This window comes from Empidonax traillii, unplaced genomic scaffold, assembly GCF_003031625.1.
Source record: "Empidonax traillii isolate 1590-97213 ecotype Southwest subspecies unplaced genomic scaffold, ASM303162v1 scaffold418:size511083, whole genome shotgun sequence".
NCBI classification, from domain to species: Eukaryota; Metazoa; Chordata; class Aves; order Passeriformes; family Tyrannidae; genus Empidonax; species Empidonax traillii.
Window position 1 is genome coordinate 157,224 of NW_020955611.1, and position 25,036 is coordinate 182,259.

General features: G+C 41.8%; 1 protein-coding gene across 6 annotated transcripts in view; it reads left to right on the top strand.

The window, feature by feature from the left end:
- Nucleotides 1–3,777: 3,777 nt before the first annotated feature.
- USF3 (upstream transcription factor family member 3) overlaps nt 3,778–25,036 on the top strand; it is a 30,538-nt gene continuing 9,279 nt past the window's right edge. The window contains exons 1-6 of one of the 6 annotated variants that reach the window (XM_027894139.1): nt 3,778–3,881; nt 16,367–16,439; nt 18,263–18,327; nt 20,232–20,260; nt 22,496–22,578; nt 23,954–24,050. In XM_027894139.1, the coding sequence (XP_027749940.1) occupies nt 16,425–16,439; nt 18,263–18,327; nt 20,232–20,260; nt 22,496–22,578; nt 23,954–24,050 (289 nt within the window). In that variant the 5' untranslated portion in view covers nt 3,778–3,881; nt 16,367–16,424. Of the gene's footprint in view, nt 3,882–15,997; nt 16,444–17,260; nt 17,392–18,262; nt 18,328–20,231; nt 20,261–22,495; nt 22,579–23,953; nt 24,051–25,036 lie in introns of those variants that run through there. The other 5 variants (XM_027894141.1, XM_027894142.1, XM_027894138.1 and 2 more) reach the window with 5 other exon arrangements.

The following is a 25,036-nucleotide window of genomic DNA, read 5'->3' on the forward strand; positions in this document are numbered from 1 at the left end:
AGTAATGGAGTTGCTGCATTCATTAAAATAGTGTGCAAAAGCAAAGCTCAGGCTCTGAAACTTGTCTGTAGTCTTGAGCTGCTGCTACCAGCTGTCTTCCCTGACCTCTGCTGGAGGGCTGGGAAGGCACAGCTGGAGATGAACGGCTACCAGGAGTGCAGCCTTCATGACTCCAGCCTCACCAGCAGCTGCAGAGGCTGGAGAACTTTTGGTGTACTGCTGCAGCTGTTCTCCAAACCATTCAGCTTTTATTGATCTCTGTCATGCTTATTTCCTTCTCCGCCCTCAGCCCAGTTACCTCTCAAACAACCTGTATAGTTTTAGACAATTCAGTTACTTCTCTACAGGGGAACTAGCAGATACATCTGATCATTTGCGTTGCCCGTTCACAGAGCTGTGCTGGTTCTACAGGGAGTTACATTCCCTTCACTGCTTTCAAAACTTGGGTATTTACAGGCCTCCTGTAATGACTCAAGGTGTGCTATTATCTCTTAGTTACAAAAGTTTGCTCTGTTACTGATACTAGATCCTGGTGTGGTAATTGTGAGTGAGTGGTAAACCAAGTCATTCCCTTCATTTGAAAAACTGAGGTTCTTGCTTTTTTCCCCCAGAGTTTATCACCGTATTTACCTGTGCTGGAAATAATTTGCTGTTAAAATTCCCAGTCACTCAACATTAGAAGGTTCACCTGTCACTCCTCATTCTTAATACTTTTTCATCTCACTCTATTTCCTTTTTTAAAACAGTGTTGAGGAATATAGACCCCAGCACAAATCTTTGACTCCACCACTGACCTTCCATTAGCGTGAAAACTGATCTTTTATTCTATGCCCTGTGATTTCTGTCTTTTAATCAGTTTGCTGTCCCTGGGAGGATACTATCCTCTGATCCTGCAGTATCTTAGATTACTTAAAAGATCCCTGTCCAAAAGCTCTTATGTGAAGTCCTTTTGAGTATCTAGCAAACCAAACTGTCAGGTGAGTGTTGTGATCTGTGTCTGGCAGTATAACTTCCCTTTCCATGGGGGTTCTCCAAGCCTATTCAACCCTTCTAATCCAGATGCTTTATATGGGACAAATTACTTGCCTTATGCTCTTTTTCTCTTGCCCCTAAAGAGGATCAGTTCAAATAGATAATGGAAAGGTTACTCTATCCTTCTCTTTTTATTCTGCTTGCTTTCTTCCTCTCCAGTGCTTTAATACTGCAAAAGCATTCAGTTTTACTACTCTATTGCCTGAAGGCATTGTGGTGATATGAGCTAAAGCTCTCTAGGCTGCAAGAAACTCCTGAGCTGGGGAAAGACACACTGACCTGTGTTCTGATTCCCTGTCAGCTGCTGTATCACATCATACAGACTGGGGCTAGTACTGCTCACTGAATTATTGAATCCAAACCTCACTACAGCCAAGAATTATAAAAAAAACCCAAACCATCCTGGGCTCAAGTTCTTGGTTAAGGCTATCTGAAATAAGGCTGCAGAAACTTCACCTGTCACACTAACACCAAATTACCTATTTAATGTAAAGCTTTTCTAAGTATTCATGCTGCTTGTTTTGGCTTAAGCATCTTGCCATATAATTGCCATATAATTGTAAGTCTGTATTCTCCAACAGAAATAGGCTGTTGATACTTAGCAGGTTCCTGTTGTCTGTGATTTCACCTGTGGAGTTTCAACTGCTGCTGGATTTTTGCCACTGTTGTTTCGATATGTACTGGTATTGACAGTTTATGAGCTCAAACTCTCTAGAGCATAACAGGGCGGCAGAAGGTAAACTTGGTTTTGCTGCTTTGGGTAGGGGGTGCCTTTTACTAAAAATTTCCAAATTTTTAGTAGTAAAAAAAAGCACACTACCTTTTAAAAGAAGGAAAAAAACTTCAATTTATATTGGAATACATTGATCGAGCAGTGGTATTTCAGATTTTGTCTTCCAGTTTGGTTGTGTCATATCAGAACTAAAAATTATGACAACCAAAATAGTGCATTTCAATTAATAATTTACACTGCGAAGCTGCTATTTATAGTAACTTTAGAATTTCTCTGCAAAACCAGCTTTGGCCTTAACTTGCTTCACAGCTGGCAAATGGGTCTTCCACTTCATGTCAGCTGCAAGGTTATTTTGCAAGCAGCAGCTATTCAAAATAAAAGGGCTTGCATTTTTTAACATCAGATTGCTACTATGACTCATTTCAGCAGCAGAAGACTTCTTGGACACTGCTTCAGAAACTTGTCTGTTCTGTATTGTATTTTGGGAAGGCATATAGATAGATACAAGATGCTTTCTGGGAAAAAGGTATCTATGTTTTCCACAAAGCCTAAACATCACAGTTCCGCCCTTCTAGGTTGTGTCAGAAAGAAGAGCCTCTGCAAGCTCCATTATCGCCTACAGGTAAGCAGAGGTACCATGACAAAGGTGGGATTGTTCAGCCTGGAGAAGAGAACACTGTGGAGATCTCATGGCAGCCTTCCCCCCTGAAGGGGGACTACAGGGAAGCTGGAAAGGGACTCTTTGCCAACAGCTGTAGTGACAGACCAAGGGAGCAATGGGTACAAATTGGAAGAGGGTGAATGTGGATTAGATATTAGGAAGAAATTTTTTACTGTGAGGGTGGTGAAGCACTGGCACAGGTTGCCCAGAGAGGCTGTGGATGCTCCAGCCCTGGAAGCGTTGAAGGTCAGCACCCTGCTCGAGTGGAAGGTGTCCCTGCTCCAGGCAGGGGGGTTGGAATGGGAGGGTTTTTAAGATCCATTTCAAGCCCTTATCGTTCTATGATGTGCTTGTACAATGCAGTTTGTACTTGTAAAACACATTTGATAAGAGTTCCAGAAAACAGCTATGTCAGGACGTGTGGAAACACACAGCTGAGGCTGGAAATGGGAAGCTCCCTTATTAGGGCTGGTGATAGAATCAGGTGTCGGCAGGAGCCCCAAACCGAGGTAGTGGGGAGGTGAGAGTGGCCTAGAATCCCTAATTTAGCGGCTATAAAATAACGCTTTCCTTAAACTTGATTTAACCCACGAGGAAGCAGCTTCCTGCCCCGAACGAAGTGCGAGCGCAGCGCGGGACGAAGCCCTGTGCAAAAACACCTGTGAAGGATGAGCGCAGCAAAGACCCTGGAACAGCCCAGTCCCCGGGGGTGATTAGGCTCCCACCTAACAGCTCGCTGGCATCCAGGATCTGGAACATCTTTACCCAGCTCCTCGATCCCGGCCCGAGCGCTGCTGGGCGGGCCGCGGGGCACTCTGTCAGTGTCGGCGGGAGCGGGGGCGCGGTCGCAGCTCCGGGGATTCTTGGCCCCTTTACCCTTCGCAGCCCCTTGGTGGAGCTTTCTTCCGCAGGGCCGTGTCCCCGCTCGCCACCGTTCTGCCAGGACAACACTCGCATCTGAGAGCAAAACCCACCCCCGCCCTGAATGACCCACAGCGGTTTCACCCCGGGGTCGGCTCTCCCCGCGCGGTGCTGCCCCTTTAAGAGCTTCTCCCCCCCGTGCTCTCCCCGCGTCGCTCATTGGTCGCCTGCGGTGCCGCTCTCCGACGGTTCCTGTTTCGGCCACCTTACCTTGTTGACGCCAGTCTCGGCCTCCCTGGCCTTTGATTGGCCCGCGCCGCCAATGTTTGTGGCGGCGATTGGCCCGCGCCAGCCTGGCCCCGCCCAGTTGAGGGTGAGCGACACCCTCCCTGCTCTGCCCGCCTCTGATTGGCCGCCGGGGCTCACCCCGCGGGCGGCGATTGGCCGGGGCGCGGGCAGCAGGGTGGGCTGCGCGGGCAGGCTGTGGCGCGGAGGCGGCGGCGGCGGCGCGGGTTGTCCGTGTCGGTGTCGGTGCCCGCCTGGCGGAGGATGGTCCCGGCGCTGGGGCCGCCGCGCAGCGCGCCCGGCCCCACCGTAAGTGCGGCCCTCCCAAGGGGAGGTGGAGCGCGGTGAGGGGGTGGGACGGGCAGCGGGGCTGCGGCACTGCACTGGGCCGGGGCCGCGCTGGCCCCGGGACGCCGGTAGTGGCCCCGCCGTGTGGGGGGTCGGTGCCCCTTTGTCCGGGCTGGCGGTGCCCGGGCAGGGGCGGCAGGCCCAGGCGCAGCTGGGGGACGCGGACGGCCCTTGTCGGGGCGGCTCCGGGCGGCCCCGGCTCGGTGGCGGTGCCCGAGCCTTGCCCGGGGAAGTTGTGCCGCCGCTGCGAGCCCCGGTTGCCCCGGTGAGGTTGGTGCGTGTGGCCGGGGGAAGCAGCGGTGAAGGTGTGGAGACCGGGGTGTCCTTATCGCTTCGTAGCCTTGGTGCTGTGAGACAATCGAGCCGCGGTCGCCCTTCGGGGAGTTCCTCCGGGCGCTGTTCCCCGGGGTGGCATCGTCTCGTTGGCCCGGGATACGGGATGCGGAATGTACCATGCATCCCGGCCGTGTGCCCGTGCGGTGTGACATCCCGGCCGGGAAGCTGGCTCACGTCAGAGGACACTCTACAAGGCCGGCTCTTTTTTTTAGAATTCGGTCACTGGAAACTAACTTTTCCTGTTGAGTGTGTTTTCAGCTTGGTCTCCTAAGTAGAGAAGGTTCCTTCTTTCTTCTCCTCTGCCCCGTCTTTTTAGCTCTCTGTCCAATTTCAGTCAAATTTGCCAGCAACAAGAGGTTGAAGTCTTCAGTTTCATGGAAATCGATATCTGACACACGCAGAAGGTCACACTGCTCATACTAGGGCCCCGAATCCAGCTCCTTGTGACAGACAGCAGGGGTGAACTGAGTCCACAGACACACTTAAGGCTGGATATAGCCGTGGCACATGATGCCCATTGTCCATGGAAATCTAATGCCCATTGTCTATGGAAGTCTGTAGGGAAAAGGTGAAAGTAAGGCAAAGAAAAAGTGAATAGTGTTGTGCTGAGTTTCTGTCCATAAGGAGGTAAAAAAATCACAGATACATATTTTTGCTCTCCACATAATAGGTTGAACCTCTCTTAGATTTCACCTAGACATACGACTATGAAATAATTCTAGTAGACGTAACTTAATGATTGCACAGTTAAGCATCCAGAAGTCAGGTTATGCAGCAGCTTGTTTTGGAAGTGTGATTTTAGCTTTGCTTTTCACATACAATTCCTAGGGACCATCCTATTTGTGTGATTATGTTACTGTAACAAACTGCAGTGTTGTTTCTAACTTCCTTTGAGGGAATGGTTATTATAAGGATTTAGAATTTTTAATTTTTGACTTTCAATTAGTGCCATAATAATTATTTATGGGTACGTTTTGGGATGAAATAGATTTGGCAAATGAAAATACATTTGCCACTGAATGGGAAATAAGCTTAGAAAACGTTCATGTCTTGGGCATGATTTTTAAGGTGCACGGGTTCAAAATAACATTTCAATTGTGTGAAACAGTATGAGAACATTGTAAACTGAAGTATTTGTTACCTATTCCCATAGAGACTTACTTATTCCCTTAGATTATGGGTACATGGGGAGATTTTAATGGAGTAGATGAAAAACGGTGGTGGATCCTGGAGGAGCCTGACAGCTGCAAAGGGATAATTAGGATGTAAGTGCTAGATAGTGGCTTCTTTGCTTTGATTTGTGGTTTTCCAAGTAGCGTTCTGAGGAGCTGACCAGGGATAGATTGAAGTGAGTGTCGCTCAAGTGGCCCTGTGATGTGTGATTGGCACTTGCCTGCCATGTCCGTCGTGGGCTCTCGTTTGTAACTGAGGTTTAGTCGTAGTCTGAGATTTCAAAGACATCTTGGGAATAAGAAGGCAAAGATTCTGTGAATGTGTTCTGCTGACACTGCTGGCCGAGCTGCTCCAGCTGCTTTTCACCCTTGTGCTTTTTTGAGTGTTGTTTGTTTGTCGTTTGTTTCCCCCCACACTCCTTGTATTGAAGTTATAAGGACACCTCTGGCTTCCGCATATTGAAGTATAACTAATTAGACAACAAAGTGATTTGGGACAGTGCATTCCAATTATTTAAGCATGCTTTAATTTGCAAAGTGCCTTGATACAACATGTGTGATGTAACCAACCTTGTCCAGCTTGAATGTGAATTACCACAACATATGGGTTGAAGATGGATGCTCTACAGGGTAGAAGAAATGAATAGACAACATAAGGAAGTCAAGGGCTGTGAGATGCTGGATTAGATAAGAACCATTCTGTGGTTTAATTTTTGTTACAGTGGTGCTTGTGGTTTTATGGTCTTAAAAATAACTTTGTAAATGACGCGTGGCTGGGGGAGGTACCAGTAGTGTAACATTTGATATGAAGGGTTTCCCAATGAATCATGGTTATTTGCATCGTAAGACCTTGTAAAAATACCACAAAGTCTGTGCCACTGAGAAGGGCAGTGAATGCGTATTACAGTCCCGAGTTTCAGCTGAGACAGTTTTCAATTAACTGGCAATATTGAGTGTTGTCCTTGATGAAAATACCAGTGAAGGTGTGTGCACAAACAGGTGTTTAAATGAAAATGTTTATGTAGAACATATGCATGCATAACATCTGACAGCTTTAATGTTCCTACTTGTTTCGTAATGATCCATGTATCAGGCCTCTGAAGAAGCGTAACACTTGTCTCCACCCTGGTGGACTGTCTACCCATAGTCTCACCAGTCATTTTATAACTTAGCTTCTGTGCTAGTGTTCTTCATTGCAGTTGTATTTGTGACTTCTTTGTTTGAGTTAAATCCCTCAGGAACACATTTTCCTTCCTATTTTGAAAGGTACCAGTCTTAATGTGCAGGGGCATGGGGGCTGTGTTTGAGCAATAGGTTTTCCTTTTTTCAGGTTGCGGTAAGACATGTAAAGGTCTCTACTCCTTGATTAGGATACGTTGTGCAGTGACCAATTTATGTAATGCTGGCCTGACTTGCTGGTTAGAATACAATTCAAGCTTTTATATGTGCATATAATGTATCCAAAGTGTACTTTACTTTGCTACCTTACTACAAAGTGTAGTGCCGTTGTCATGCTTTGAGCTAGCACAAAAGAGGTTCTGCTGTGTGCACAGGATTGACAAATTGTGTGTGAACTAGGATTGTTTCCTGTATGAAAAGCTATGGCGTTAGTCTTCTAAGGTGAATGAATTACTTCTGCAACCATGACATATGATAACAATCTCTTACATCAGCCATGTTGCGTGCCCTTGTGATTCAGATAAGAAGAAAGTAACTGTTGAAATGTTTCATGCTTCTTGCTAACAAGTGCCTTTCTCACTCAGTTACCTGAACTCCTGTCAGGTTAACTGACCAAGGTGAAGACCATGAAATGAGGTCGATGCCACCTGAAAGCACATCTCAGTCATGCTGGTACTCTGATACCAGAATGAGTTCTTTGTGGTCCATCTCTAGTGCGGCTGGAATGATCCAAGTATGGATCTGTTAAGTTACAGGTCTTAATGCAGGTTTCTCTGATCCTGTGATCCTTTTCTCCAGCTACTGGTGTGGTGGGCAGTGCCATGAGAAGATTCTTGAAAACACTGTCCTTTAGCCTGCTGACACCCTTAAAAGCAGTGTAAAGGTATTGTGGGAAGAGGAGAGTTTAAAGTTTTGCTTCTTCTCCAAATAGCTGAAGTTTGAAGTGAAAATTATGTTGTCCTTTTGGGGTATCTGTCTGCATCTGTCATCTGTGATGTGTGGTTGGCTTAAGGACACTTAATTCATGTCAGCCTTCAACCTTTGAAGTTGGACTCTGCTCTGCTTTCACACATCGGTGAAGTTGTTAGCTAGAAATTGAGCACAATTCTTGTACAAGGCTTTGTACTACAGCTCTTCTTACTCATTCACTAGAAGAGTAAAATGATGGTAGCCCAACACCAAGCTACTCCAAATCAGCAACAAGGATCTATGATCCTTTTGCAAAGTAAATTTTAAGCTGAAGTAATGTTCTTGTCTGGCTTCCTGTGTGAGGAGTGCCAGTGAAGTGAGGGAGAGGCTACATGTCTCAGCTTTATTTGGAAGGAGCCAGGACAGTTGGCAAGGATAACCACCTTACAGATTTTTCCCATTGTTGCTTTAAGGGTAATTTGTTAACTAAGGAAAGTTAGGTATCTAGTTTAGCATAAGTTGCAGTGTAACTCGTTGACTCCATTAGCATTCAGATTTGGTAAAATAATTAATGCAAGCAAAGGATTTTGTTTTGCAGGGCATCAGGTTTCAACAGTTGCCTTTCAGAGCTGTCCAGCCCACATCTCAACATAAGGAGAGTTAGGTTGAAACCTGGCTGAGTGGCAGGGGCCAGAGGTGGTGATCAGTAGCACAGAGTCTAGTTGGAGACCAGTAACTGGCAGTGTTTGCCAGGGATCAATACTGGGACCAGTCCTGTTGAATATCTTTATAAATTATCTGGATGATGGGGCAGAGTATGCCCTCAGCAAGTTTGTTGACACCAAGCTGCAAGGAGGGGCTGATATGCCAGAGGGTCGTGCTGTCACCCAGAGGGACTTTTGACAGCCTGGAGACATGGGCTGGCAGGAATCTCATGCAGTTCAACAAGGGCAAAGTCCTGCACCTGGGGAAGGACAACTCAATCCCCCAATATATGGTGGGGGCATCCTGCTGGAAAGTAGCTTGGCAGAAAAGGACCTGGAGGTCCTGGCTGACATCAAGTTGAACATGAACCAACAATGTGCCCTTGTGGCAAAGGTGGTGAACGGTGTCCTGAGCTGAATTTGACACCATAGCATCATCAGGCTGTGGGAGTATGCAGTATCCACTGTATTCAGCACTGGTGAGGCCACACCTGGAGTCCTGTGGTGAGTTCTGGGTAACCCAGTACAAGGAAGACATGGACGTACTATAGGGAGTCCAGTGAAGGGCCACAAAGTTAATTAAGGTACTGGAGCATTGCTTATCTTGAGAGGCTGAGGGAGCTGTGGCTGTTCAGCCTGGAGAACAGAAGGCTCAGTGGGTTCTCATTGATGTGTATAAACACCTGAAGGGAAGGTGAAAAAAAGGAAAAGAGGATGGAGCCAGGCTCTTTTTAGTGGTGGCCAGTGACAGGACCAGAAGTAATGTGCACAAATGGGAATGCAGGAGCCTCCATCTGAACATCAAGAAACACTTTCCTACTGTGAGGGTGACTGAGCACTTGAACGGGTTGTGTAAGGAGTTTGTGGAGTCTCTGTCCTTGGAGATAATAAGAAGTTGTTTGGATGTGGTCTTGAGCAACTGTCTCTATGGTCTATGACCAAAAGTGATACTCAATCTCAACAGATGCTAATTTGGATTTTTAAATATTGCCTTTGTCTGAAGCAGTGGTGTCTGTCAAGGTCATGTTTTTTTATACTTACTGTGGCTGGCAAGTTATAGGAGTCCCACCTGTAAATTGTTTTGAGGCTTTACAGTCCATCTGACTCACTTTGTCTGTGGGTTTTTTTGTTGTTTTAGTCTGGGTGGGGATGGGAAGACCCTGTGTTTCCAATCTTGGAAAAATTATCTGTATGAGCTATCCCTTGCTATGGAGATCTCCCACTTCTAGTTTCACTTTAAGGTATTCTTGCCAAGTCAGTCTTTGGTGGCAACGGGGAGGTAATTTCAAACAGTTAAAGAAAAAGAAGGTGGAGGTATGGCATTTTAATTTTTTGAAATTATTTATTAATTGATTAAAACTTGCAGGATCATGGTATCAGTCAGTTTCTTCCCTTTGTCTATTAATTTCAGACCTCTGCAAAGTAGTGAGTTGGAAATCCAGTTTTAGTTTCTTCTCCATTGTCAGTGTTCAATATCTGCAGTAGTGTTATTTGTTTTTCATAGTGCTTTCAGAACTACTTATTTACCCCTAATAGCTCATGTACAGTCATTCTGCTAAGCTAAATGAATAGTCCCTAAAGTGGTAGAATTACTGAATTCAAGTTTCCTATGGATTTGCTCCTAGTGGTTCCATTTTCTTGTGTCTAACATACATTGATCTTGCTTTTAAATGTCCTCTTTGAAAGTGTTAGGAAAGTGCCTGCTTTTTCTGGTCATCTGGGCTCAGTTATCTTTAGTTTGGACCACTCTGTTAAATGTAATTGAAAAAAAGTTTGCAGTTTTATCCCTACCATTACTATTCAAAACTGTCAAACATCCAGATCACAAGATGAGTCCTTTATTCCTGGAACTGAAATAATTGCCCGTGTGGATCCACTTTCTATAGAAGAAACCTCTTATTGCATTGAGGTTGTGAAGGAGAAGGAGGCCTCTTCTGTCCCCTAAGACCTTTTGTGAATAGTCTGGATATAAAATGTACATTGCAAAATTGTGGGGGTTTTGTTGGTTTTGGGGACAGAGTGTGTGTGTGCTTGTTTTTTAAAGCTCATTAACATGGAATTAGGGATTTGATCAGCTTATACATTAAAACTGAAATACTGTTTTATTTTACCTTCTACTTCAGCCATTTCTGCCCTTAGCCTCATTAAGATTTATAGGGAAATCCTTCGTTCTCGAAGAACAGTGTTTGTAACCAAATCTCAGGATCGATCTCTTCTCATATTGGAAAGGAGCTTTGTAGTGGAGACCCATAGAATATTGCTTCTTTGTATCATGAACCCTCAATGAGTTCTTTGTGTCAGATTTCTCAAACCCCAAGCCTATAAAATATTTAAGAACTTGACTGCGTAATCCTTTGTGCTGAATGACTTACATCTGAAAAGATGAATTAAAAAATTTGACACACAAACTCTCTGGCTGCCCTGCACATTTCAGCTCTAGGATATTTTGCACTGCTTGTTAGTAGGATCCTCAGGAGAGAGTAGCAAGCCAGTTTAGCATGTGTCTGACATAGCTGCCGGAGGATCAGTTGATATGTCCTCGAGACCATATGCAGTTTTATAAACAGACTATGTGAGGATCCTTTGTAGTTGCAAAACAAAAAGAGTTCAGCTTAAAACCAAAGGAACGAAGCAAAGAGTAGTATTCTGGCTATATCATTATAGCCAAAATGAATGGTTTTATGTTGTAGTTCTGAATTGGTTATCAAGCCCTGTGATGAGGTCCTGTCCTTTGAATAGAGATTTCATCTGTAAATAAGGTCACATCAGAAAGCAGAATTAGACTGGCTCCCACTGGAACAGGTTGCCCAGGGAAGCTGTGGATGCCCCATCCCTGGAGGTGTTCAAGGCCAGGTTGGATGGGGCTCTGAGCACCCTGGTCTTGTCGAAGGTGCCCCTGCCCATGGCACTGGGGTTGGAACTACATGATTTTTAAGGTCACTTCCAATCCAAACCATTCTATGATTCCGTGATTCTGTGACTTATAGCTTCTACATTTGTCCAGTTGGTCTTAGGTGTTTCAAATACAGCTTTCATATGTGGATGAATTCCTCAGTTACAAATAATCATCTTGGTTGCAGTATTGAGAGACCATGATGACTTACACGTCACAGCTTTTTTTCAGGAAAAGAATTCTTTGTTCTTTAGGCAGCACGCTGCTGCGTGGTTTGGCTCACCAACAGATGCTCTTGTGGTGTGAGAGCACTCACTCAGCCTCAGCCATGGTGCAGGCAATCTTTGTCATCTAGCACGGGTAACCCAACCCACACAAAGGTGATGACCCGTATTAGGAGGAAGTTGTCTGCAGTTCACTTGTATCCCCTTAGCTTTTACCATCAAAACAGGCTTGCGACTCCTTTGTCAAGCAGAGCATAATTAGATACCTGCCTTCTCTTTGAAAATAATTTTCTATTTTGAAATGTACTGTGGATCATTGGGCGTAGAAAGCCGGGGAGATGAGCACTGTCTTGCAGTGTAGAGACAGTCCTCATACTTTCTCACTTCCTTCATGGAATTGGCATGTGGTAACTTGTGAATCTTAACACACTACATGGAGGACATTGGGATCATGAGGATTTCCCTGGTCATTTCTTTTTTATTTCCTAAAGAAAAGAGTGATGTTCCCCTTATTTTGATCTGAAGTAGCTGAGGACACTCCTTGGGGTGACAGCTCTGGTCTTTGTGATTCCAGCTTGTGTACTGGTTGCGTAATTACAGCTCTTTAGCTCCCCAATGCCTGCTTCCCTATAACAATTCATCCAGACGACACAGGAGATAGTTCACTGAGGCATCTTCCTTTACTCGAATTGTGCCACTTCAGTCTGTTTGTAGTAAGTACCAAGATCATCTGCATAATACGTGGGGGTGGCAGCAGCTCACATCAGGGTGCAAAATGTCTGGAGATACCTCTCCTTAAATACTTTCCAGACCATAATCAGGGAGTAAGAGACTTGGTTCAGTAGACATGATCTCTCTCTCTCTCTGCCTCTCCTCTGAGGTTTAAAAAAAAATTACTTAGGAACACTTGAGGGGCAACAACAGTAATCAAGAAAAATAAACATGAGAGGTGGATCTTCAGGTGATTAATAGCACAGGAAGTTTCTCCTTTTTTTCCTTCTGAGGTTTCTTGAGCAGATCTGGTCAGGGTTTCTAAGAATGACCCTACACCTATGCTGTTCTGAAACTGCGTGTTAGTTAATGGCCACTAGCAGTTGTGTCTTTGATACTGTGAAAATTACAAATGAGAACAAAACCTAATGTAGGTATAAGGGAATATCACTTGAGTGATAACCCTGCTTTTTCCTCCAATGCTGTTACAAAAAAAAAAAAAAAGGCAAAACATTGTCTTTGTCGTTCTCTTGCATATGAGCCTTACTAAAACTTTATGGCTTTAAGTCAGCAGAAGGAAAAATACCAATGTTTCTGAGTTTTAGATAATACAGACATAAGAAGTAGAGAAAAAATTATAAAAGCATTGAAGTTTTTTTTCTATTTGTTACAAGCAAACACCTTAAAAAAAAAGTTGCCCCATGTAATAAGTTTTAGCTTATTTGTATTGGGGTTTTTTTTCTTAACTTTTGCAGAAGCTCTCAGAACAGCCTGGTTGCCCTGGGAAACTCTCAGCTGGTTTGCATCAGGAATGTGGATTCTGTGAAAAAGCGAGAGGGCTCCCTCCTGCCTTTCAATCCCTCATACCTCTTCCTTGGAAAAGGTGGAGCACGTTGTGCTGGGTCAGAGCCAGCTGATCAGCCAGTGCACACGTGCTGCAGAGTTGGTCACAGGCCCAGTTGTATCCAGTCTCTTACCTGCAGTGTCAGCACTGACCCCACTTCTCCTTCTCTGCTCAGTCCCGGGTTTTTGTAAACATCTGGCACTTCATGTCTTTGAGGGGTTTAATTTAGGTCAGTCAGTGGGCCCAGCTGTGCTGTGAGTGGATTAAGGGATACAGTAACAAGAAAACCTTGATTTCTTCAGAACCCAAACTGAGGGACTTCTGCCAGGAATAATTGCCCTTCTCTTTTTCCTGTATGGTAGTCGTAACAGATTAATGTGACAGGCAACAGTAGTTGATGTACGTAGGTAACAATCACAAAGGTAAGCTTTGAGTTATGCTTCCTGCAATCATTTTATTAGGTAAATACAAAATTAAAATAGAAGTGTTCCGGAGGGGAGTAAAGAAAAGACAGTAAATCATGTCTCTTGATCGTAAGGGCACCTTGCTTGTGACTAAAAGCTTGGATTAAGTCCCTGATTGAAACTAGCCCTGTTCTAAAACATGCATGGAAGACTGGAAAAGTGAGCTCCAGGAGTTGCTTGAGCGAAGAAGACACTGTCTTGCAGGAAAAAAGCACTTGAGTAAGTTATTTTCTGTGCCTTGTAACTGATCTTAGCTGTAAATTAAGGCTAAGTTCACGAGGTGTACCAAACCAGTAAGAACTGTGAGATTGTAGCAATGTAACAGCATAAACTTCCTGAAGTATTTTAAGAGGAAGAAAGATTTGGACTGCCGGTAGTTTTACACAATATGTGTAGCTGCATATTAAAAAGGTTCTTTCTGCCTCATGCAGAAGAGTGGAATAGCTTTGCTAATTTGAGGAAGGCAGAAAGGTAACAGATTAGAATAATTATTTTCTTTTTAAAAATCGATCGTAAGTTTTGAAACAGTTCCTGAATAAGGAGTGAAAAAATAAGGCCAAATAAAATAATCGAAATTAACTTTTTCTTAAATCTGGTCAGTGCATGTTTTGATGAAAAGATTTCATAAAATTTGCTGAATAATACCTTCAAAGATGGGTGGTAGAAAAGAAGATACTTAAACAAGTTGATTTTAAGTTTTATACCCTATGTTTCTGAACTATAGAGGAGATTAAACTATGTTAAACATAAATCCTCTCAAAGTATCTTTTAATTTCTGGGGTTGACATTGCATTTAAATTAAAGTCATTTTAGGTTGACATTGTAAGTGCTATAAACTACTGCTTGAAGAAACCTTGGTACTAAAGAAATATTAAGTGTTGAATTGCTTCTTCTTATCTGTCTTTAGAATTTGGGATTTGCTACATACTCTCTGCAGAAGACATTCAGCTAAGTGAGTGTATTTCATGAGGAAACCTAAAATGCGCTTGCCTCAGAGCTTATAAAGCAAAAACATGTCTTCTGCTTTAGAGAATCAGTGAAGGAGTCTCGCTATGAAGAAGCATTACTTGATGTGGAAGAAGTAAAGAGAAGCCCATTGTCAAAGCTGTGGTGATACAACAACTGAGGGGAAGAAATGGAGACAGTGTAACTATTATTCATCAGCCCTCAGAAGTCTCCACCTAGGCAGCACTTCAATTTTCTTTTCAGTTCACAACGCCCATATTTTTCGCAGCTCTTAAGAAAACCAGCTTCCTGATGTTGCCAGCTCAAACTGTTTTGTGGAGTATCAAGTAAAATGCAAACATTTTTGTCTTTACAGTATAAGAATAGCTAAAACCAACTTAAGTTCACCATATTCCTTACGGTACAATCTATCGGTAGAAAGCCCAGAGCTGTATACAAGTGTTGTTTAACAAACGTAACCATCTCTTTTCAGTGGAACTTGAAATAAACTAAATGGTTAATTAGATAATGTGTATAGCCTTCTTTTTTCTTACCAGTGCTTTGAAACTTTTGTGGAAACGTTGGTTGAGTGGCAAACTTTGATAAACTTGACTTGAAGTAATTCCACGGTAAAGTGAAGTTAGAATAACAGTCATTGCATTCCTATGCCCTGTCTTCTGTATGAAATGGGCTGTAGATCCCAGTGGACCTAAAGCATATAAAATACAGACTTTAGGTTGTTTATATTTGTGAGGTTTATACACTTGGTGTGTCAGCAGCTAGCTTGAAAAACTGCAGGGAACAGCATCACTTGAAAGAAGCTTACTGGCATAATTTAAAAAAACAGGCAGAGGAGAAAGAAAGAAGTGAGGTCTTTGACATGTAAGAAGGACTGCCTATCCTTTCTCAGGATCAGAAAATGGTTAGAAGCTGTATTAATAAGTTTCTGCACAAACTTCCACTTGTCTATCTTCCTAGATACTATATACAATGTATTGCTGAATCATTTAGGCATCTACTCGGAGGAAGAAATAAGGCAGTTGGAAAATTGTGTAGATCATGACTTTGGCAGAAGGGGATGCTGCTATTAGGAATAAGAACTTTTCTGAGGGGACACAGGTTGGGAGCAGAAAAAACCTAAATATAGGAGTATGGAGAACCTATGTCAGGAGGGAGAAGTGGGTGCTGTGACTCAGGGCAGGGGGAAGATGGGGTTGTGAATGTGTTCTGGACTGTGCAGGGAGAAGCAAGTGGAACCAGAGCAGCTGTGTCTGTTCTGGGAGAGGGTATTTTTGGGTGGGTGCTTTTTTACACCCTTTACCTTCACATAGTTGTACTTTATCTGCAGCCCTGCATGGTAACTGGCCATCTAAATTCACATTATTTTTTTCTATATTAAATACATTGTAATACAGATATAGTAATTTGGTTCTCAAGTTGTATGAATCTGCAACATTAAAAAAATATGGTTGCTTGATGAATACATTCTTCTTTCAAAAATGCTAAGTTTCCCCAAAACTAAGACCTCCTTTATTTTTTTGCTCTGATTTCCAGCATCTTTGCCATAGTGTGGTAATGCACAGTAACAGATACATCACTCTGTCCATACAGATGATGCAGAAATCAAGAAACAGGGTGTGTGACTGCCACAGGATGCAATTCAGCATCTTCTTTTTTCTAGGCATATTTGTGAGCGTTGCTGTACCAGAACTATGTCCATGTACTCTGTGCTCATGTCCTCACTAAATAGAAACAGTTCTTAATGTACACTGAATAAAATCACCCCCTTGAATAGCTATTTCACCTGATACACAAGGTATTGTCTCAATGATGGATACACGAGAGTGTAGGGTTACCAGGTCGCTGTTCCTGGCTTTGCTGGTAGCCTTAACGGGTGTAAATTCTGCTAGGCTGCTTTGACACAACTGGAAAAACCCTGCTGAATCGAGGTGTGCTGACCTCAGTCTTTCAGTGTTCATGTGAACATCTCTGGTTGCCAACAGCGTCAAAGATGCCTGGGCTCTAACCAGATTTTTTTTTTTTTTATTTTTGTTTTTATAATCAGAATCTCACATCAGCTAAACTCTCCCAGCTAACCCCTTCCTCGTCACCTGATACAACGAATGCAGCTAGAACAAGTGAGTAAGTACTACTGACCATCACCAGCTGTACACAGGAGGAGTAAGTTATAGGTGCCTTGTGTGGGAAACTGGCTTCCCTGGCTTTCAGAGTTGTGAATTTTTACTAACTCAGAGGACCTGGGATACCCACTGGATTAATCTTACTGCATATAAATGAAAACAAAATCTGTGGAGGCGTGTAAATAGAAAGTGATGTGCTCCCATTGATGGGCTAAGGAGGGCTGAGGTGACCGTATGTAGTCTGATTGTAAAATCCAGTGGGGCAATATAATGCTGTAACTCATCTCTGAGATGACTGTGTCCAGTTTTGTGGTGGTGTGAACACTGTTGTGTAGGTGGAATTGAATTAGGTGCCTGAAAACTTCAGGCACTTTGAGTTCCCTAGTCTGGATCAATTTGCAGGATGTTGCCTATTTGCTTTACTTCATGGTTTGTCAACATTTCCCAGGTCTTCACAGGAACAGAAAAAGTACTTAAAGAAGTATTGAAGTGGTAAACAGCATCAGCCCTAATGTTTCTCCTCCTGTTAATCTTTACTGAATGAGAGCACTGCATTCACTTGACTTTTAGAGTGTAAAGACTGGAAAGCAGTATCTGAGTGCAGTTCTATTACAGTACAGATTATTGACAGACATACATCCAGTGCATGCACAGAACACTTTGTGAAGTGTGTACGCTTCGGTGCTTTGGGGCTTTCTGATTTGTAAGGAGGTTATTTCTGGGGTTTGTTTTTGATGTCAGTAGTGGTAGGCTCAGTTTACATTAAGAACTGCTTGGTGTTGAAAGTTGTATTAAAAACCACCCCCACTTCCTTACAGTACAAACAAACAAAAATACACCCTAAAGATATGAAGCCTGTTAAAACAAGCCGATGAGCTTTCCAGGAGGAGCCAGGGAGAGGTGAAGCCACGAGGAGGCTGAGGGCCCATGGGAAGAGTTGCAAGAACAGGTTGGTTGGTGAGAGAACGAGCGGAAGGGTGAAACTAAATATGGAGCTCAGCCATATCTAAAGAACAGTTATTTTTTTTCCTCTTGTCAGCTACAGTACACTTCTTGTTACTTTCTCTCTAAAATTCTGGTAAAAATCTCTGGTAGATATGTATTAATTTGTCACTGACTCAGTCTCATCTTTTGTTTATTTTTATTATGTTTTTTCTTGTCTAAATACAGGCTACTGATGTGTTCAAGCTGAGGACAAGTTAGGTGTAATTTATTAGGCTGTTATGTATAACTTTATTTCATAACTTTATTTTTAAATGAATTTTATATATCTGAGAATATAGGGTGTCAATTCTTGCCATTTTAAGTTGTACTGTAATTCAATATCAAGTAAATTTTCAAATTTGCTACATTATTAGCACTCTAAATTTGTAGTTAATAAAATGTCCTCATTGTAACTTGTATTTTGCTTAGCATTTATGCTTTAGTTAGAACTGGGAATTGAAAGCATTTTAAGTTAGAAAGGGCTGATGAAAGAGAGTTCAGCTGTTCCTTCCTCCCATTCAAAAAACAATCATATACTCTAATTTTCCTTCTTGTTTCCTTAAAGGGGTTTGGATTACAATTTGGTTTATATTCAAAATAATTCAGGAAATGAAAACCAGTTCATCATAAACAGGTTTCACAGAGCACCCCTGTAGGTAATGCTTTATTTGTAATGCTCATGAAATCAGCTACTCTAAGTCAGGGCGGTGGACTTTTGTGTACGTTGTAGGACGACGCGGTCCTTGTGGTGAAAAGCAAAGCGGTGTAACAAATGTCATGTGCTAAGAATTCATGAGAGTGCAGGAGTTGTTAATTCCTTCCATGATTTTCCTCAGGCTCTCTTCTCCGGAACCATGCCAGAGATGACAGAGAATGAGACACCTACTAAGAAGCAACATCGGTGAGTTCCTGTGGGAAAATGACTGTGTTGTAGTTTGGTAGTCTGAGATCATGTTGCAGTTACAAAGTTTCCAGCTGAAAGTTTGGCAATAAGGGTATTCTGAGGCTTGACCAGGATTGATCCAGAAGTTTGGGAACTATGGCTGCAAAACTCCCTTTCTCTCTTGCCCTGTCTGTGCCAAACTATTTGCAGAAGACATGCCTAGCTGGGTCACCTGGGCCAAAGAGATTCTCTGGTTACTACACTGGCTACTCTGATGTGTCGCCGTCCCGGCTGGAGTGCAGCCTGTGTTATTGCGGAGGCTCCTGGTAGATACTGGAGGGTAACTATACTCACTTTGACACAGTAATTTAGATTTCTTCCTCAGTGAAATCTGGATCTTACACTCAAACCTCTGCTGGAACTCAAGATAAATCCTGAGGTTGTACAGCAGCTCTGTGACCAAAATTGGTAAAAAAGTAACTTGGCAGTCTTTACAACTTTTCCTGCTTTTTGTTCCTTTTAGTAGCATGTTGATCTAATTAACACCTGATTAGTAGGGGAGTGCTTCAGTCCACCGTTAAATGCAGCATTCATCTCATGCTAGGTGACCATGTAGGGTATGATTTATGATTAGGAAAAGCTCAGAGAGAACACTGATTCATCCTACAGAAAGTTTTTCAGTCTTTATGGATTTCGTGACTCTTTCTTACCCACTAATAGAGCATTTTGTATTCTGTATTGGTAATGTGAATCAAAGGGCAGCTGTGTCTCTTCAATCCTTATATTCTTGTGCATATTTAGTATATATGATCATTTTAGTGGATGTCTCCAGGTCTGACCAACTACAGTAACAGTCCTGTCCTGTAATCGTTGTCTAAATTACTCTGGATGCACACTACTTTTGGTGAGTTACTTGAATTAAAAAGGATACATGCCTCATAGTAATCACACATCATCCACATGTATCTTGCATTCTCTCTTCAGATTCCTTGTTATATCTGGACTGTGCTGTGACAGTCGAAAAGAAGAGCAAAACATGCATCCTTTTGGCACACATCTAGACTGAGGGTGTGCTGCTGGACAGAAATCTTCTAGAAGTTGTTTGGTTTTTTTTTTTTCTGGAATGTTTCTTTTTCCAGAAAATAGGTGTTTTGCTTTACTACACTTCCTGAAAGTATTTGTCTTATTTGCATGTATACAGTACATGATTTATATAAGTAGGATCCACATTTGGGATTTATTGACTTCCAGCAAAGCAAATTGAAGGATTACACAGTGATTGGGACCTTCAGGTGGACATCTGAAACCAAAGAGAACCCTCACATGCCCAAATTATACCTAGTCAGAATTTTGAGACAGTAAAGAACAGCTGCTGAGGAACAGTGTTTCTGGTTTCTCTCACAAAGGAAGCATTTTTATACCAGAAGGTATGATGTTTGAAGATAATAGGGCTAGAAACATGAACTTGCATGGTACCATTTTCTTTCTGTTTTCTGTAAAAACATTGATCCAGTGACTGTTAAAGTGACATTTCAAACAAATACTTAACTGCCTTGTTCCTCAGAAACAAAACTATTTTTTTAAATATTTGACCTTATTGAGCACTGCATAGTATAGCAGTTGTTGCCGAGCAGAAACACAAAAACCCAGTTTTGCCTATAAATATGGACCAATAATCAAATGGAATATTACACTGTGCCTTGTTATACTGAAATTAAGTCTGAACACGAACAAATTTTGGTTAGAAATTATTTAATATCAATGTCTAAGAACATCTGGCTGTGACTTCTGCCGTGTTCTTGTTCACAGAGCAGACTACAATATTGAGTATTTTTGGCTGTAATGGAAATAATAAATATTTGTTTGTGTGCAGATTTTTTCCCTTCTCTTTCACATCACTGTTTTCCCTTTATATTTCACAGAAAGAAAAACCGGGAGACACATAATGCAGGTAGAAACATTATACTTTGTTATTTGGTCTGGGAATAAGCACAGATGCTTTGAACTAGTGAAACATATTTTGCATGGAGAAGGTTCTACACTTAAAAAAACTCACCCTGTCAAACACCTTTCAGCATCCTTGGGTAGAATATCTGTGCAGAAGGGCTTCTTGGTTGTTTCTAGTTGGCTATTTTCCACAGTACTTTTTTAAGGGGAGGACCATGCCCCTGGCTTTCCAATGCTTGTAAATTAAGAAGTAAACAATTTCAGTTGTGTTCAGTTATAAAGGAAAATAAATGCACCGGCATTCACAGCCAGCTAATTTCCACCTGTCTCAAAACAGAGACAGATATCTGACCTGAGAGTTTTGCAAATTCCCTGGATTAGAAGTATTCTTGTAGCCTGTTGCTGAGGCACCCACCTGGATGCTGACATCCCAGAAAATGTTTGCAAATGCTGTCTGTCTGTTGCAGGAGTCACATCCCTCAGGCAGCAACTAGTCAGTGTTTAGCTACAATGGCATATTCTATGAGTGTGAGCACAAAGATGGACTGAGGAGGAGTCTGACAGGTTTGAGCCTGGTTTATACTAAGAAACTAAGAAATCACAGTTCTCTCACTAAACAGCACTATAGTGTGGTCTTACCTCTGGAAAAAACTGAGTAGTTTCTATGTGAAAGCTGTAGTGCTTGTCAGGCTGCGCTCAGGGTGTGGCCAATTTCTAAAGAATTAGGAAGTACCAGGAAACAGTCTTATCAAGTTTAGAAGTTTGCTGGCCTCATTCTAATCCTCAGTTCCTGATTTACTTGCCAATAGCTTTCCAAAATCTTTATTTACTGGGCTGAACTCTGCAAGATATGGGGACCAGCTCCCTCCAGCCCTATAGCTTGCTTAGTCATTAATATCTGGACAAGCTGAATAGAGTGTGGCAAATATCAAAACAGAAGAGTAGCACTTCACAACCACTGTGATGTCTGTATGTATTAGTAAGACATATAATAACTAACTCCCAGGTATCATATGTTGAAATGTTTATACTGCTGTAATTTCTACAGTAAATTTCTTGCCTGAGAGCCTTTGTCTTGCTGTGTTTAGTGTATTTAGGCCTGTGTCTGTCAAGGCCATCAGTCTGTCCTGAAATACAAAAAAAAAAAAAAAAATTAATTGTTTGAGACATGTAAACTGAAGTGACAGACTACTGAAATAGAACTGTTTAAATTAAATTGGTATGTCCTTTGTAAAGGATCAAAATGGAATACACTCACCTGTAGGTCACTGTGTGACAGTGACAGGTTTCTGTGTGCAACCAAAAGCAGCTGAAGTGCACAAGCCGCAAGCTTTGTTCAGCACAATGGACACCAGCTTGAACCTTGAAAAAGCCATAACAGAACCTTTTTTCAGGGTTTTTGGGGAAGAGATGTCTAATAGTTTTAGTTCATGTAGAATATGAAAACATTTCAGTCCAAAAAAAAATAGCTACTTAAAAGTAAACTGTATTTGGAAGAGGCTGACTATGGTGGATGGAAAACAAAGATTAATACTATCTGAAAAAAACATACCCAAAGGTATCTACAGTCCTAGACTTATAGACTCTTTGTGCCACTGCTCGGGCCTTGTGAAGAGGTAAAAGATGTCACTAGAGGACTACAGATGAAGCATTTTCTGGCCTTCTCCAAACTAGGTAGAGTAACTGATAGTCCTTATACCTAGAGCTTCAACTGTGATTAATGTTGGCTGCACCATCAATATAAATTTAAAATTAAGACTGAAGACTAATAAAATCCATGTTATTTCTCCTTTTATGCTAAACCTGACTTTAGTATTTATTAGACATGGGTTATCTTCCCAAATATGAAATGGATTCATTCCATAATCTTGGTTCATATGCTTTCTTTCTGCATGCCTAAATTTAATCAACCCGACTTGTGAAAAAAGTGACAGGAAACTCAGCTAGAAAGCAGTACCAAAACCTGAATTCTGAGTTGCAGTAACTCTTCTTTTCCATGAAGGGGTCCAGAATGTCCCCACCTTTTAAAGATATTGCTGCTTATGTCATGGCTCTCAATTCCACTGAGTATTAATTAATTGAGGCTTACATTAGAGGAATTTTTTTCTTCTCTCAAGTTATTACAAGTTTCTATGTGCAATGAAAAAATGTATTTATGCGCCCTAACACTGTATTAGTTGTGCTGCTGTTGTGCTGACTTGCCCAACCAGATGACACGGTGCATATTATTTTTGGTTAGTGGAGAGACATCGAAAGAAGAAGATTAATGCTGGGATAAACAGAATTGGAGAACTCATTCCCTGCTCTCCAGCACTTAAGCAGGTAAGTTTCCACCCAGAGGTGCATACAGGCTTTCCTGTGAAATGCTCAAGTGTTTCTCTGTCAGTAGAGGTATAAATACATATTTGTCATTTGTCTTATGAAGAAGGTAAAACTGTCTGAATTTATATTCTCAAAAATCTCGATGGCTGTATTCAAAAAAACTATTTGTAATAGAATTCCTTTTTGGAAGTGCAGGGTCACGTTAATGTAATTACACAGATTTTCAGCCTTTTATCTGACAGTGTTGCATATGACTGCTGAAGTGACTGACTTTCTCCTCAACTCATAAATGCAGGATTTCCTCTGTAGAAGGGGTGGCAGGCTGGGCAGAAGTGGGTTAGATCAGGTCAGTAGGTTGCTGGTTGCATTGTGCAACTCCTGTTTGTAAAGCCAGTTTCTACTGATGCTGCTGAATGTAGTCTGTGTGATGACTGAGTGGTGAAAGCTGTGGATTAAGCAGGATCTCTTTTCAGGTCATTCTCCAATCCCTGCTCAGCCCTTTGCAGGTGCTCATTTTAATGTCATGAGATGTCAATAGAATTCCATTCCTGCTTATTTTTGTCATCTTTGATATAATGGGATGAAAGCAATTCAGAAACTGAAATAATAGCAGTAATTTAAGACACTGTCCTTCTGAAAGATGAAGCAAGAAAAATGGTTTGAGGTTGATGCACAGAAGCATCTTTTTCAAAGATAAAGCTGTCTCCAGCAGAGACTGTTCCTACTGAACAGTAGAAGAAATTAAGGAGTGAACAAAGACCTTGCAGGCAGAATAACCACAGTTTCATAAAAAGATGATGGTGGAGGGCTTATTTTCTCTTCCCACATTTTGCAGTATATTACTTTCAAAATTATGCATATATCTCCCTGGATAGTTGTTCCATGTTTGTTTCTTTCCTAATAAAATATTTACAAGACAGGAGCCTGGAAATTTCATGTGATATATGTGTTTATTAGTGAACACAAATTTTAGGCTGATCTGCAAGAAATGATTGCTGGCTGTTCAGGTTCTGTGGCCATAGTATCTACCTTTGGGCATCAGAAAATGTCAGCTCCAGCACTGAAAATGTTATTCTGTAAAATCTCATAGTATTTTAGGGTAAGAGTCACTCATGAAACCTGTAGTTCATCTTAAAAAAAAAAACAAAAAACCAAAAAAACAAACAAGCAAAAAAAAAACACCAAGAAAAAAAAAAACAACCAAAGGAAAACAAACAAAAAAACCCTAAAACAAAACAAACCCTACCCAGCCATAAGGAGTCATTCAAGGTAGCACATTTTTAAAGACCTCTTGGAGCAAATGCAGTCTCATCATCATTGGATCTACCAATTCCATACCCGTCTCCTAATTTTATATGTATGTTTTCTTTTAAAGAGCAAGAACATGATCCTGGATCAGGCCTTTAAGTACATAACAGAAATGAAAAGACAGAATGATGAACTTCTATTAAATGGAGGGAACAATGAACAGGGTAAGTAGAGATGCTGCTGGAGGCTCTAGGACTTCTGTCATTCACTTCCACTATGTATCTGTTTGTACTGGATCAACAAATGGGAATCCCAAGACATTATGCACATACAGGAAAAATAACAGCTGCTTAGAATATCTTGAAACAAAAAGCCAACAGAGTGCCCAAGTGATTGTTCTTGGACGTAGCTGTGAAGTAATGAAGCAATCGCATCGTGAAGTAATGACGGAGTTTATAGGTGATGAGACGTCATCTAGTAACTCCTGTCCCGGTTTATGCCACTGTAGTGACCAGAGTGATTTCTGACGAACTTCAGTTAGATTTTTTTCATCCAAAACATGGAGTTTCCTTCATTCCTAGAGCTTTTTTCTTTTCTCTCAAAAGCTGTACAAGTGGCCCATTTGATAAAAATACAATGCATCATATAAAATCTTCTTGAACAGATATGTAAAAGTACAGTGATGGAGGTATGACAGAAATAATCTCAGAGCTAATGTGGTGGTTTGTGAATTCTAAATAGTTTATCTTTTTGATACAGTTGGATTTGAAAAATCTAGGTGGTTTTCCTAGTTAGGTGAGCCGTCTCCTGAGTGTTTTGCCAGTTTTTGTAGTTTTATACGAGTGCTTTGTATTTAATTTTGCTTATAATTTTTAGATGTAATGGAACTTAATTCTGCTGGAAAGCCATGAGATTACCAATTAAATAAAAACAGTTTTCGTCTTTGCAAAAGAGCAGGGAAAAGAAAAAGATTAATGTGCTTGTCTTTCCTTCAGCAATTAAACAATTTTGTTTAGCATTCAGTTTCATCTGAGTTAGTCCTGAAGTTTTTTTTCTAAGTAACGTGACATATCCTGCTATTGGTAGTGGAATAGTCTGTGAAGTCCATTCACTTTCCCACTCAGTAGAGAGGCTTATCAGGGTAAGAGTCTTCACTTAAGTTATGTGAAGAGGGAATACATTATTAACAATTTATTCAATTTATTTCAAC